The 15,396-nt window shown below is 38.6% G+C and overlaps 2 protein-coding genes and 1 pseudogene across 2 annotated transcripts; 2 read left to right on the forward strand and 1 right to left on the reverse strand.

The window, feature by feature from the left end:
- The first annotated feature begins 3,651 nt into the window (after positions 1 to 3,651).
- Positions 3,652 to 6,353, forward strand: NLA (SPX (SYG1/Pho81/XPR1) domain-containing protein). The gene is made up of 6 exons (XM_086254750.1): positions 3,652 to 4,119; positions 4,459 to 4,703; positions 4,816 to 5,070; positions 5,525 to 5,662; positions 5,826 to 5,884; positions 6,111 to 6,353. Exons 1-6 carry the CDS (start codon positions 3,954 to 3,956, stop codon positions 6,214 to 6,216), a joined length of 969 nt encoding a protein of 322 aa, XP_086110876.1. The 5' UTR covers positions 3,652 to 3,953; the 3' UTR covers positions 6,217 to 6,353.
- A 401-nt stretch (positions 6,354 to 6,754) lies between these two features.
- LOC147275554 (septin and tuftelin-interacting protein 1 homolog 1-like) lies at positions 6,755 to 12,995 on the forward strand (annotated as a pseudogene).
- A 265-nt stretch (positions 12,996 to 13,260) lies between these two features.
- LOC147275555 (nucleolar-like protein) lies at positions 13,261 to 15,308 on the reverse strand. Its single transcript, XM_086252874.1, has 3 exons — positions 14,648 to 15,308; positions 13,620 to 13,741; positions 13,261 to 13,538 (listed from the first exon to the last, which is right to left on the reverse strand). Exons 1-3 carry the CDS (start codon positions 14,991 to 14,993, stop codon positions 13,422 to 13,424), a joined length of 585 nt encoding a protein of 194 aa, XP_086109000.1. The 5' UTR covers positions 14,994 to 15,308; the 3' UTR covers positions 13,261 to 13,421.
- Between the last annotated feature and the right edge of the window lie 88 nt (positions 15,309 to 15,396).

Raw genomic sequence — 15,396 nt, forward strand, 5'->3', positions numbered from 1 at the left:
CTAAATTAGTCCACTGATTTCAATGGGGATGCAGGAAAGTGTAATAAATTAGCGTGCTTGGGTTTCGTTGGCATCTTAAATATTATAACAATAATTTTCCATTTAAAAAATAAGAAAAAAAAATCATAAATTTATCCAACTTGAACATATAAGTTGTAAAAAATTCACTTTAGATAATGCGTGATGCTTCAGTACGGTGTCCTCACTTGGTGGTTATAGAATATCTTGTATGTATTACGACTTTTGATTCATGATATTTTTTTTGGGGTCTTGTTTTGGAATGGTTTTTTATTGTGATTGATTTTGTAGTTTCCATTTTTCATTTGTGTGCTTTTTACTTGTTGGGTTGTGTGACTTGTGTCCTTTTTGTGTTGTTGAGACATGCTCCTTATTTTTGTTCGGTGTGTCTGGTCTGTTGGGGGATTTGGGCTGTGTGTTTGCAACTCTTTGCCCTTCAATTTTAATATTGTACTTGTCAAGCATGCAGCATGCTTGAAATTTGAAGACGATTAAATTGGAGTCACCTCACTGGCTGCCTCTTTTATTTGTTTTACTTCTTACATTTTTCAAATTTTGGCCCAAAGGCAAATAGTCCAAGAAGAAGTTCTACTTGGGCCACGGCCCAACAGTTCATGAGGTCGTTATTACATCTCATCTTGTTCTTGGGACCCCAGCCCACACTCATGAATCATATTCTAAATGCACTTAAAATTTTGATAAGTATATCCGAATTTTATCTTAAAATTTTCAAATTCACCCTTGATTTCACTGATCAAATAATTAAAAAATTAGAAAAAAATAAGGCCCAAATAAAATAACTTTGAAGGAAAAAAAAAAAACACCCCTATAATAAGAGGAAAAAGAAAAAAGAAAAAAACAAGAGTATAAGTATAAAGAGGGCCATACATGATAATGTGGTATGCTTTTAACATCTCTACAATAAGAGTATTGTTTCAATTTTGCATACTAAGTGATGTTATTGTGTTTTACTTTATTCAAATATGAGTCCATTGAAAATACCAACTCATCATTCAATAAACTAATTTAGTAAACAAAATTAATAATTCTAGCCTTATCGATGAGGACTTACCATAAGAAATCATTCATCAGATGCCAAAACACCATCTTTTTCTTTTGGGGAGGGTTTTACAAGATACACGAACCCATGGTTTCCTCAAATTGGGTGGGTGATAATCACTATATTCAATAAAAAAATTCACCTAATTAGTAGCAAGTGGGATGTTACTGATCTCTTAGAAAAGAGGCTGGGTAATCAAATGGTCTAAATCAATAGCTATTAAGTTACTCACTCAGAAGTCAGAAGTCAGAACCAATTAAAAAAAAAAAAAGTGCAAAGCCTTTTTTCATTGTCTATTGTCCATTTGATGATTTGAAGCTTCCTAGCTAGTCCCAAGTATTGTATATATGCATTGTTCTTCAGAAAACATAATATAAAAACATCTTTTTGCACTTTACGTGATGCTTTGGACTGACTCACAGTCACAGAGACCTTTGAGCAGCTGAGTGGTCGACAACGCATGGTGCTCTTCCACTCACAAATCTATCTGTTCTCCTCAGTCCTCATGACTTGCAAAAGTGAAAAGAAAAAATCGACCTTTGATTCCCCAAATACATCTGAAATATATTCACAACCACCCATATACATTTGTGGGTGCATATTATATTACATATTAGAGTGTACTCAAATGAAGCTAGCTAGCTAGCTATCTATATATGTCATGGCATAAACTGTTGATTGATATACTAAACAGAGAAATCGATCATCATATATGGCAAAGCAACCACCAACTACCTATAGGAACAGCTTCAGCTAAATTGAAGAAGCTAGGGTCAACTGAAGCAGTATTTTACTTTTGGTCATAAATCAAGTTATTCTGAAATTAATCTGGTTTATGCTCTCTAGGATAAGATTAATTAATTTGACTGGAGGAGGATACAGATCGATAAGCATGTACAGTACCCTATTGTTATCTCACTGTGTGTCTTTATATGTTGCTCCTTTAGTTTCTCATTAGGTAGGCACAAAAAGGTGTCACCCACTAGCTTCTTTTTATAGTTATCTATCCAATAGCGTAACGCTGCATTACTTTCCACGTGGCAAATTAGTTGCCCTTATCATCGCACACAGTTTCACTCTTATCTAATTTACGAGTGAACAAATTCACCGGTCATGTTTCATGAGGCATTTTCTTTTTTCTAATATAGCCGAATTCATAATATATAAGACTCATTTTTTTCTAATATTCCATAAAACATGGTTTATTAAAAAATTAGTGCTACTTTTTCTTTTGAGAATGTCATCATCGTGAGCAATAACGCGTACATGTGCATAATTAAATTAGAGCTCCGGCGCGTAACAAATTTTATTTGTTAATATCATACATGCTTGACTTTTCACAGCACCATACATGCTGACGATGGATGTTAATGGTTGAACAAATTGATGATGTTAGTCGCAGAGATTTAAAATCGAGCAACTTCACATGAAACCAGGTTTAAGTTGACATCTTTGATGTTGCACGTCAACCAAAACATTAATGGAGATGGTTGGATGTCACTACACTCAATTGTCTAATTTCCTTGCCTGGTTATCCTTTTCAAATTGACTTGCACACTATATAATATATATTAGGATTTTGGTTTGAGTTTATATGTAATTATCCTGTTTTTTTTTTTTTTAAGTTTTTTAATAAATTAACTCGTTTAGATGAGTTTAAAAATTTTAAATTTTAAATAACTAAAATGACATTGATATGTGAACGGTGAACCCACATTTTCACTTTATTTTGAATTTGATACACTCGATCTCCCAATAGAAAAAGATATATTAGTTCTTTCTAAATTTTTATTTAAAAATAGATAGTCCTTAATTATGAGTTTATATAATAGAAAATTAGGTTAAATAATAAATATCAATAGTTTTTCAGTAAACTAGCAAAACACTAAGTTTTTTTAGTTTAGGTACTAACCTAAAATAAGACATTTTGGATTAGATCACAAATTAGTTTGCTATTCAGTTGTGACTGTCGAGACTGTTTCAAATTCATAAAAATTCAAACTTTATAAGGGTTTAATGCTTTTAATTTAGGCTTGGGGGATAAAGTCATATAACTCATAGACTAAACATTAAAGTTTAAGCCTTGTAATATTGAAAAAACAACAAATCAATAAAAAATTTATGACTGTTAGGCAGTCACAGCTCAGTATAACCATATTTTTTTAAAGTTGGTACCTAAACTGAATCTAAAGTGAAATAACATAAACGTTTTGGTAGTTAAAATAAAAAAACATTATAATTTGGTACCTAAAGTCAACGGACTTTTTATATAAACCCTTTTTATTTTTTTAAGCAACCCCATTTTTTTGGCTGGAGGTGCAATATTCATAATTTTTTAATAATAAAAAGAAGGGTCAAGAGAATAATTAATAGGTTTCTCCAAAATTTTTGGAGTTTCATCTTTTCAACCAGGAATCAAGCAACAAATAAAGAAGAAAACAAAAACTGTGAAGTGTCACATAAACCACAAGTGGAACATAAATTATTAGTTTCAACTTGTTTTGGAAATGTTTAACATTTAAAAACCTTCATTTGGAAATGTCAAATTGACATCTTTTAAAGTCTGTTTAAGTTTCCGAGAATTTTGATAAATTGACTTTTTCAGGGGGATTCAGTAACCAGTATCTGATTTGTCCTTTATATATGCGTCTTCAAGTGGCCAAAACCATATATTGACATACCAATTGACACATCATCACTGAAAGAGAGAGAATCAGATACCAATCGACATATTCGATCATACGTTGTTATTTTTGCATTCTTGATTTCAATACCCATCTCTGATTTTCTCAGTAACTTTCATTTGATTCTATATACGATCTTTTTGAGAAAGAAAGAAAGAAAGCGGAGTTAAAAGTACCCGTTTTATGAGAAAATGAAGTTCTGCAAGAAATACCAGGAGTACATGCAAGGCCAAGAGAAAAAGCTACCTGGGGTTGGCTTCAAGAAGCTTAAGAAGATCTTGAAGAAATGCCGTAGAGACTTTCACACCCAGAAGGACATTCATGATGTCCGAACATGCCATGACCATAATTGCCCAGGTGATTTTATATAAAACTTTGTTTCATGGTTTTTCTGTTGGTTGATGAATGAACCTCTTTTTTGGTCTATTTATCATATTAAATTTCTAAACTTTGATCCATTTCTTGGATATTTAAACCCCAATACCGTTCCATTTATGTTCTTTTCAATCGTATGCTGAGGCTTTTGAGATGAGAAGCAGATATCTTACATTCATTTTAGTGATTCATATTATAGCCAAGTTGGAGGATAAAGAAAACAAATTCAAATTTTGCTTATTTGATTTCCAATCTGAAGGTTCTTGAACCCACAAACACAATTGGTTGGCCTGCTCACGCTTTTTGAATTGAATTGTGCAGTGTGTGATGGGACCTTTTTCCCTTCCCTTCTCAATGAAATGTCTGCAGTGGTAGGCTTCTTTAATAAGCGTGCACAGCAACTGCTTGAGCTGCATGTGGCTTCTGGGTTTCGCAAGTACTTCTTCTGGTTCAAGGGCAAGCTTCGAGGGAACCATGTGGCCTTGATCCAAGAAGGCAAGGACCTTGTTACTTATGCACTGATCAATGCCATTGCGGTTCGAAAAATTCTAAAGAAATATGACAAGGTATGGATGATCGAATATCTATCCCACTTGTGAATAGCATATCTATCCAAGTTTTGATAATCTAGTTAAATGATTGAATATGTTATGGTTTTTGTTTATGTTTGGGGAACAGATTCATTACTCAACTCAAGGACAGGCCTTCAAGTCGCAAGCTCAAAGTATGCATATTGGAATCCTTCAGAGTCCATGGCTTTGTGAGCTTATGGCTTTTCACATCAACTTAAGAGAAACCAAGATTGAGTCAAGGAAGGCACCGGCGTTGTTCGAGGGATGCGCCCTTACATTTAATGATGGGAAACCATCTCTCACCTGTGAGCTCTCTGATTCTGTCAAGGTTGATATTGACTTGACATGTTCTATATGCTTGGTGAGTATCAAGATTTTTCATTTTTCTCAGGATCTCCTGCATATCATGCACTCTTATTGACTGCGTATTTTTGTTGATTGATATGCACTGCGAGCACATCATTTAAATTCTGCCTGTGGATTCAATTCTAATATAAAATTGCACATCATTTCAAGAATTAATCATGAAATACCTAAAATTGCACTTTTGTTGATTAATGTGCACTCTCAGAGTATTACTCTAGTCTCTTGCACTTAAATGGAAAATTCTTCTATGCCTTTTTATTATTCATTATTGTTATGAAGTAGAGCAAATATGGCCACTTTTAAAGCCTCCATGGCCTATGGGTTTTAGGAATAAGCATGACCAAAGTAGTAGGAGTTGTAAGGAAGAAAGCATTTTGCTACTATTGTGCTTCGTTTGAGGTTCTTAATGACTAATTCATGTGATTTTCTTTGTGTCTTCCCCTTTACAGGACACAGTTTTTGATCCAGTTGCTCTCACATGTGGTCATATATTCTGCTACATGTGTGCTTGCTCTGCTGCATCAGTGACTATTGTGGATGGATTAAAGGTTGCAGATCCTAAAGAAAAATGCCCTCTATGCCGAGAGGTGAGTACTATCTCATTTCCCAATAGGAGCTAGTTATCTTTTAGCCTTTGTACCACAAAGTGGTGTCTAGTACTTGTGATTAGGACCTGGAGAATAAGATGCTGCAGTACGATCCGAGTTAAAATCACTTACCATTTTGTAATTTTTTTTGTGTTGATTTCAGGCAAGAGTTTATGAAGGTGCTGTACACTTAGAAGAGCTTAGCATGTTACTCGGCCGAAGGTAGTGTAACTGTCCACTATACTACTTACTTTGCATCCTTATTTCAATGAGTAAAGAGCCCAGCTTGATGTTATTCTTACCTAAGTTTTATGCACTAACTGTTTGGGAGGGGATGAGGTTGAAAAAGGCAAAAAATAAACGATTAAATATATGATGGCTCATGGCGGTGTAGTTGCAGTTTCACCCTATGCAAATTTCTCATCCTAATTTGTTCATCTTTTAACAGATGCCATGAATACTGGGAGCAGAGGATGCAGACAGAAAGGGTAGAGAGGATTCAACAAGTAAAGCAACACTGGGAATCCCAGTGCCGGGCATTCATGGGCGTTTAGTTGCACCGCAGTTGGGAATATTTTGTTCCTGTAGCCTTGAATAGATTATGTATATAATTCTTTTCAATTTTTAGTATTTGGGATTAACTTTTGGTCTTAACCCAAGTAAAAATGGTTTTCTTTTCTCGTTTCTTTTTTGGTCTGAGAAGTAAAAATGTTCAATTATTTACGATGGTTTTGCAATTTTTGCATCCTTATGTTGTCTTATGACATGAACTAAAGAAAATTTAAGGATTTATGAAAGAACTCGTGACCTCAAGAAACAATAAGATTAACGTGATCTCAAGAAACAATAAGATTAACAGAGAAGCATTTAACCTCTAACATTATTAAACACGTTATTTATTTAATTCTACCCTCTTATTGAAAAAAGAAACTAACTCAATCCTAAGCTGACTTCTGGTTAAAGACTTCTCTTATTGAAACTAAATAAAATAACAAAAAGATTAGATTAGTTACAGATTCGATTCCCTCCAAATCCTTCTAGTGATCGTATTCCTATTCAGATTAACACTCGTCTGTGATGGAAGAAGAAGATTATGATCAGGAGATGGAGAGGTTTGGAATGGAGAACGATTACGAGGACGGCCACTGGATCGACGGCGACTTCTTTTACAGCAAGAAGCGCAAGCAGAAGACAACCCAGACCAAAGACGATGTCCTCTACGGCATATTCTCTGCCGAGTACTCCGACGACCACGATGAAGAGTCTTCCAGAAAACGCAGGAGGAAAGACCGCATTGTCGGTGTCAATTTCGTCTCCACCGGCATTGTCATCCCCAACCAGGAGATTCAGAAGATGGACAACAATTCCAGGCAGCAAAACGATGATGATAGGCCTGACATTGTTCATGGGGTTGGGCTTGGTGGCACTGCGGGTTCTGGTTTGGGTTTTGGTGATTTGAATTCCTTAGGGGACGACGTTGACGACAATTTTTTGCCGATGGCGTTTGGGAACAAGATAAAGGACGGAGCTTTGAGGAGACAAGAGGAGAGGGAAAAACTCAAATTGCAGCAGTCGACTGATCAGACTCGTCAGAATCGAATCTTCGGGAATGGGGTTCTGGGGGAGTTCGAGAAACACACAAAGGGCTTTGGGATGAAGGTGCTTAAGAGCATGGGGTACAAAGGAGGTGGACTTGGCAAGAATGAGCAGGGCATGGTCACCCCTATAGAACCCAAGTTGAGGCCAAAAAATATGGGCATGGGTTTCAATGATTACAAGGAGACCAACATCCAAGAAGAATTGGATCAATGCGACAAGCCCAACAACAACCAGCCTAATGTTGGTCTGCCTGCCACCACCACCACCAAAAAGAGACTTTTGTGGAAGAAGAAGAACAGGAATAACAAGAAGCAGTATGTATCTGCCAAGGAGTTGTTAGCCGAGAAGCGGGAAGAGAAGGAGGGTGTGGAGGTTTTTGTGGACAAGGTGATTGATATGCGGGGACCTTGGGTTCGAATCTTGACCAGTGTGGAGAATTTGAATGATTATGACCAAGAGAAAGCCAGAGAAGACGAGGATGTTCCCATGCCCGAGCTACAGTACAACATCAGGTTGATTCTAGACTTGATTGAGGATGCTATCTGTAAGATTGATAGGGATTTGAGGAATGATAGAGAGACAGCCATCCGCTTCAAGAATGAGAAAGAGAGGTTGGAAGCAGAGGCAGCTAGGCAGAAGCAGCAATTGGATAGCTTGGAGGGTATCATGACTGTGTGTTGGATCGACTGGAAGAAGAGAATTCCGCTGGAATATTGACTTTGGACTCACTGGAAAAGTGCTTCAGTGACCTGCAGAGAAGGTATGCTAATGACTATAAGTTATATAACTTGTCTTACATTGCCTGCTCCTTTGCTCTGCCTTTGTTTATGAGGATGTTTCAGGGTTGGGATCCTCTGCAGAACCCCTTGCATGGCTTGGACATGGTATGCACCTGGAAGACTTTGCTGAATGGAGAGGAAGAGATTAATTATTCAATGTCACCCTATACCCAATTGGTTTTCGAGGTTGTGGTACCTGCAGTGAGACTTGCTGGCATCCATACCTGGCAAGCCAAGGACCCTGAACCCATGCTTTGTTTTTTGGAGTCTTGGGAGAACCTGCTTCCCCCTCCTGTCCTTGATGCCATATTGGATATGGTAGTCTTCCCTAAATTGAAGGATGCTGTGGACTTGTGGGAACCACATTGGGACACTATTCCGATCCACGTTTGGGTGCATCCATGGCTACCACTATTGGGAGAAAGATTGGAGGAGTTGTATCCTACCATATGGTTCAAGTTGGGTAATGTTCTCGACACATGGCAGCCAAGCCATGGTTCGGCTTATGCCATATTCTCACCCTGGAAGAAGGTGTTTGATGCTGCCATTTGGGAACAACTTATGTATAGGTTTATAGTTCCCAAGTTGCAGCTTGTCCTACAAGATTTCCATGTGAACCCTGCAAATCAGAGGATTGATGAGCTCAATTGGGTCATGAGTTGGGCTTCTGCTATTCCCATTCATATGATGGTAGATATGATGGTGAAGTTTTTCTTCCCCAAATGGATAACAGCTTTGTGTTGCTGGTTAAATAAAAACCCGAACTTTGGAGAGGTTTCGAATTGGTATAAGGTTGGTAAAGAGAATACTACACCAGCAGATCCCATCCAATCTGTCAAGTCCCATGAAATCAGCTGATCCCCTTACATCAGCCTTTGAAGTCTCCTAACCACACTCACGGGATTCATCAGCCATAATGTTTAGTTGACCATTCCTCTGTAATATATATAATTGATTGTACTTACCTTATACTGCTGAAGTTTCTGTAAATAGACTTGAGAAAGTCTAACCCATGTACACCTATTTATACTGCAGAAAATATACAGAATGATGATCTTGATTGTGGCAATTGTTCTTAATCTCTCTGCTCTCATCCCTCTCTCTTCCTCTTGAGTCCTTTTTCTTATATGGTATCAGAGCCCTTCGGAGCTAACCCTCAAAACATCGATCCTACCCAAACCAATGGCCAACACACCTAACTCTGGAGAATCAAACAATCTTGATATGTCAAAACTGATTTCTGAAATGTCAAAACTTTCCTCACCTCCTTTTTCATCCCATTCTTTGCCCACCTCCTTCAATATCTCATCCTTGTTCCCAGTTCCTATGGATCGCACCAACTACTTGAGTTGGAAATCCCAATTTGAAGATGTATTGGAGATGCACGGCCTTGCAACTGTTGTCAAGAACAACACAGACCCACCCAAAGTACAAGAAGATGGATCTGTGCACCCTGAGTTAGCCAAGGATAAATTGGTCCTGAGTTGGATCAAAGCGACTTCCTCCTCCTCCATCAAAACACTTCTCATTCCTTGTACCACTGCTTATCAGGCCTGGACCATGCTGGCTAAGCGCCTTTCACCTCTTGCTAGTACCCGTGTACGGATTCTTCGAGACCAAATTCGCACTCTCAAAAAGGACAGCAACACAACAGTGACTGATTATCTCAATCATGCCAAATCACTCTACGATTCTCTCACACAAGCTGGAGCAACAATGGCTGATGATGAACTCATCAGTTATGTTCTGGATGGACTTGGACTTGAATACAAAGAGTTAGCCACAACACTTCACCTTCATCCCGATATTGATTTCGATCGCTTCTATGATCTAACTCTAAGAGAAGAGCATCTACAGAAAAGGATGTCTCTTACCATGGCTTCAGGAGTTGCTATGGTTGCTGACCGTGCGCCCAACGAGCGCACCTTCAATTCAAATATGCCCAGTCACAATCACAATTACAATCACAATCACAATTCGCATCACGGATCTGGAAGAGGACGCAGTCGTGGCAGAAATTGGAATCAAGGACGTGGATCAAGGAGAACAGAGCATTGGGAGCCGACTCAAGGGGCTTGGGTTCCAGATCGTCACTCTCAGCCTCGCGACCAACAATCTACTGCTGTCGCTTCTTCTCCTGCGACTCTCTCTGATGGTCGTCCTCCACTTCTTCCAACACCACAAGGCCATTCCTCAAAGACCCAACAGAGTGAAGTAATTTGTTTTCGGTGCGATAAGCCAGGGCACATAGCCCGTTTTTGTCCTGACCGAAGGCCTCATGCATACATGGCACAAAATTTGACCACCTCTTCTCCTTCTACTGATGATGTGGCAAACCTCAATTGGTGCTTTGATTCAGGTGCTACTCACCACATGACAGCCAACGCCACCTCTCTCCCAAATGCTCATCCTTACACAGGTACAGATAAAATTATTGTTGGGAATGGCAATCAGTTAGCAATAACACATATTGGCAATACAAAGTTGACTGGGTTACATAAATCACTACATCTTAATGAAGTTTTATGTGTGCCTGCAATCCGCAAGAACTTGATCTCTATCCGTCGTTTCTGCTGTGATAATGATTGTTTCTTTGAGTTGAATGCTAATGGTTTTCATGTGAAGGACAACAAGACGGGGACGGTACTCCTTACTGGCAGTAGTTCCGCTGGCCTTTATCATATTCAGACAACCCCTCACATTGCTCGTCAGATGGCTTGTTATGGAAAGCGTACAACACAAGACGTGTGGCATGCCCGACTTGGACACCCATCTCATTCAGTTTTTGCTACAGTGTTGAATAAGTACCACTTACCACTTGATGGTACCATTGTCTCCAATAAGAATTGTCATATCTGCCCATTAGGCAAATCTTGTCGATTGCCTTTTGAATATAGACAGTCTCATGCTCAATCTCCATTAGCACTATTACATCTTGACTTATGGGGCCCTGCACCAATTTCCTCAAATTTTGGTTATCGTTATTATTTATCCATTGTCGATGATAATACTCGGTTCACTTGGTTATATCCATTGGCTAAGAAATCAGAAGTCCTTATTACGTTTATTCACTTCAAAAAAATGGTGGAAAATCGTTTTAGCTCTAGCATCAAACAACTGCAGATTGATGGTGGCGGTGAATTTACTAGCAAATTATTTATGAATTTTTTACGTGATCATGGAATATCTCATCAGATCTCATGTCCTTACACTCCCCAGCAAAATGGAGTGGTGGAAAGGAAACATCGACATATTGTTGCAGTGGGACTTTGTTTGTTAGCCCAATCCCGCTTGCACCACAGCTTTTGGGTTGAAGCCTTCTCCACTGCGGTTTTTCTGATTAATCGCCTACCAACTCCTCAACTTGACCACATATCTCCTTATGAGAAATTACTTCACCGCACACCGGATTATACATTTCTCAAAAGTTTTGGTTGTGCCTGCTTCCCTCATATGGTGCCATACAACATGCATAAATTATCTTTTAAATCTGTTCCCTGTGTATTTATTGGCTATGCTGACCATTATAAAGGCTATCGTTGTCTTGATCCCATTTCAGGTCGCATTTATATCTCCCGGAATGTGATTTTTGATGAAGCAAGTTTCCCCTATCAACAACTTCAGACTACACCTGCCACCCAGTCCACACCTGCCGCTCACTTTGATATTGGGCCCAGCTTGACCTCTCCACAAATCAACAATTCTACAAGTCCAACCCAATCTGCCCCTATTATTCCTGAATCTCCATCAGTTGCCACCTTGCAAGAAAATACGGCCCCACAGGCAGCAAAAGTGTCAAGCCCATTAGTCAACCCCTCTGCAAGCCCATCTCAATCTGACCCCACACACTCTGACCCAACACAAACTCTTTCCTCTGCTCCAACAGAAGCCGTCCCTTCCTCTTCCTCCCACTCCACGACCCCAGCGTCCCTCCCAGACACCACAAATCCATCACCCATGTCGACGCCCCCTTCTTCCCCTCTTAACCCGTCCACTCCTCCTTCTTCCCCTCTTGACCCATCTCTTTTCCCCAACTCTCCCGATACACCAAACCCTCCCCACAATTTTAAGAGTCTCAAGTCCATCATCCCCTTTGGTCCTGCCCCAAAACCCTTATACACTTCGACCCGTCCTCATCCCTTACCCCATGCTCTCTCTGCCGCCTGCTCTGACCCCATGTCTCTTGAACCAACGAGTTTCACCCAGGCTTCCAAATACAATCATTGGCAAATTGCCATGAAGGATGAATACGATGCTCTCATGAAGAATCAAACATGAAGGAACTTATGAAGGAACTTATTCCTGAGGAGCTTCATGCAAATGAAAGCATTCACTATCTGCTTAATTGTGGTGTTGGCAAGATGAATCAAGCTGTTGAAGGTATAGAGGTGGTCCAACCTAATATTAGCTATGTCAGGGTGGTTGAGCAAAGGCAATTTGAGGAACAGCAGAAAGCAGCAGCAGCCCAAGCAAACATGGATGACATTGGTGATGAGATGACTTTTGAAAGATGTTATTGAAGCCCATGCGCAACAGCTTGGCTTGCTATTTAGGCCTAAACCTTGGAGGATGCATAATGGTCACCAGATATACGGCTTTGGTAATGTAAGCATAATAATGGACTCTCTAAAACAAAAAGTATATGCCCAGACAGAGGAAACTTGGTCCCTTGTATCCCTTGAAAGGTTGCTTGAAATACACAAGAACAAGGAGACGCTGAGTTTTAGAGGGAGGCCTTTGAAAAGCTGATGGGATGTGAGGTACTCTAATTTTGTCAACACTAGCTTTGCTTTGCATTTGGATCTACCCCAGTAACCTGGTTGTGTAAATACATCTTGCTATTATAGTATTGATGTTTTTGATTATTTCCAAGGTTGAATTGAACACTGTATAGGCTTTACATTGAACTTCTTAAGAGACGGACATTTTATTTACTTGTCACTTGAATGGACTAAATTGCCAGAAGCGAGGTTCAACTTTTCTCATCTTGTTAGTACAATAAGGCATAATATAGTTTACCAAAGTTTTCTATAAAATTTCATTGTACATTTGAACTTCTCCCTCTTTAATTTCACTATTCCATGCTTGCAATCTTGTTCTGTTACACTCTTTGCTTTCATTTCACTTTTTTTGGCTACTATCCAGATCAGAAACACACTCTAATCACGTTCATGGCAAATTGAGGACTAACTGAATAAGACCTAAATCAATTACATCATATTCAAGTCCAAAGAAGCTTGGGGAAACATATCATTAATGAACCAGAAAGTTTTACATATCATACGATAACTCATTTGTATAAGTTAACACCATACAATATCATGAAAAGACAAAAGATCTCATAGTGTTCGAATGACTCCCAAAAGGTCCCCATGCAAAGCTCAACGGGCCAATATCAACGGATTTTTATCTTTAAATATGTTATACCGTTTGCACAATTTCTCCAAAGTTGCAACAGAATGCTGCATTGCATTTAGTTTTGTATCCATGAACATTCTCTGCAAAGCAAAAAGTCCATGTTAAAAAAGTCCATGTTATACAAACTTAAAGTTCTTATAATATAAAAGCTTGTATCCCACCTGATAGTCTTCTCCATATTTCTCAATGAGCCGACCAATATAAATACGTTGCATGGCAGTTAATGGTTGTAGTGATGCAGATTTTCCGTCTCTCCGTTTTTTCCCTAGAGTAGTTTTTAAATCTGTATAGCCCAAAGAAAAGTCAGAAATAGCAATCAACAGTTTCATAACTTGGGGAGAGAAGAAAATAAGATAACCAAGAAGTTCTGCAATGAATGTATGCAATTCACATGAGCAGTGAATCTAAGAGAAACTAACACAGTCATTACAAGCCAAGGAGCAAGGGTACTTTATACATCAGTTAACTGCGTCACTAATAACCTTATAGAAGTTTGTCATTCAATAAACTAGCTAAATCAAGAGTGTTCTGTTCTCACCAAAGCCACTCTTTAATAAAGTATGAAAACAAGAAGATAACTCAATAGGGTGATCTCCATCCTATCTACTTGACAAATATTTCATGAAGTAATAAAAATTTCGTACATTTGATCAGCTTACTCAAGAAGAACACAAGTACAGAAATGGAGCAAACCAATTAAAAAAAAAAACAGAACAATTGAAATTTTGTAGAAGAGTTAATCTTGAACATACAAAAGTTAAAAGAAAAATGAAAAATAGGCATGCCATTAAAGGTTATGAATCTTTTCCTCTGTCATTGACTCATTGCGCATTGCAAAACTTATTACAAATTTTTTCTGGGATTGTTGGATTGTTAAGAAGACAATAAACGGTTAGGGTTATTTCTCTTATGTTTCCTGCAAAAGAATGGAAGTAGAAGATTATATGAGGGTTTAGCTCTGCAAGCTAAAATCAAACTCAAGTACCACTCAAGTAGAAAACTTTAGTCTTAAAAAATCTAATCTTTCCTTTCCAATAAGCCAATTTGAACTTCAATTGCAACTTTCTTAAGATTCACAATCAATTATTCCATTAAAATTAGAATAGCCCTAAGCTTCCATTCCTTTTTTTACCAAAAAAATAAAAAACAAATCCCAATTTGTAATTCAGAAGGGGGAGAGAGAACCGACCGTCTTCTTCGAGATCGCTACCACTGTCGATGGGGTCGAGCTCGGCGGCTTCGGCCTGATTGGACGACGGAGGAGGGGGGACCTGGAGAGAATCGCTTTCGATGATGTGAGAGGTCCGAGATCGAACGCTGAGCAAGTTAGGATTCGAAACTACGCCGAAGGACTTGTAGTTTTGGATAACAGAGCCCTCGGGGTCCCATTTAGGCCCAGATGGGTCTTGTTCCATTAAAGCGCGGAGCTTTGGAGGGAGACAGAAGGCTGGCTTGAACATGTTGGGCTTCTTCTTCGGCAGACCCACGCGGACCTTCGTCCTCGATTGCTTGTACTTCCTTCGTGACCTTCCCATCTCTCTGTGAGTCTCTGTGTGTTTACGGCAGAGTGAGGGTTTATGTTGGGGTTTAGAGTAGCGACGCTGCGTCTATATGACCTACTAGTACTGCATCTTAAAACGCTGCAACCCTTTATTCACGTTTTTCTATTTAAAAAAAAAAAAGGTTTTTCTTTCAAAAGAAAAAGAAAAATTTGTTCTTTCAACAAATAGGTGTGTTTTTCTCTTTTTAATTGTGAAATTTTTTTTTTTTTGGTCAAAGGATGTGAAAGAATTAAAAAGAAAAAATTGTGTATTTAAATGTGATGGGAGTTGAATGTGGTGATCTGAATGGTAGTTGGTTGAGTTTCGATAAATTTAGTATTACTATTGTTAAGGGTATATACCGTATATTGGGATTTTACATGACATGGTTAACAAA

Source organism: Dryas octopetala, chromosome 8 (genome assembly GCF_963921425.1).
Source record: "Dryas octopetala chromosome 8, drDryOcto1.1, whole genome shotgun sequence".
Lineage (NCBI taxonomy): Eukaryota > Viridiplantae > Streptophyta > Magnoliopsida > Rosales > Rosaceae > Dryas > Dryas octopetala.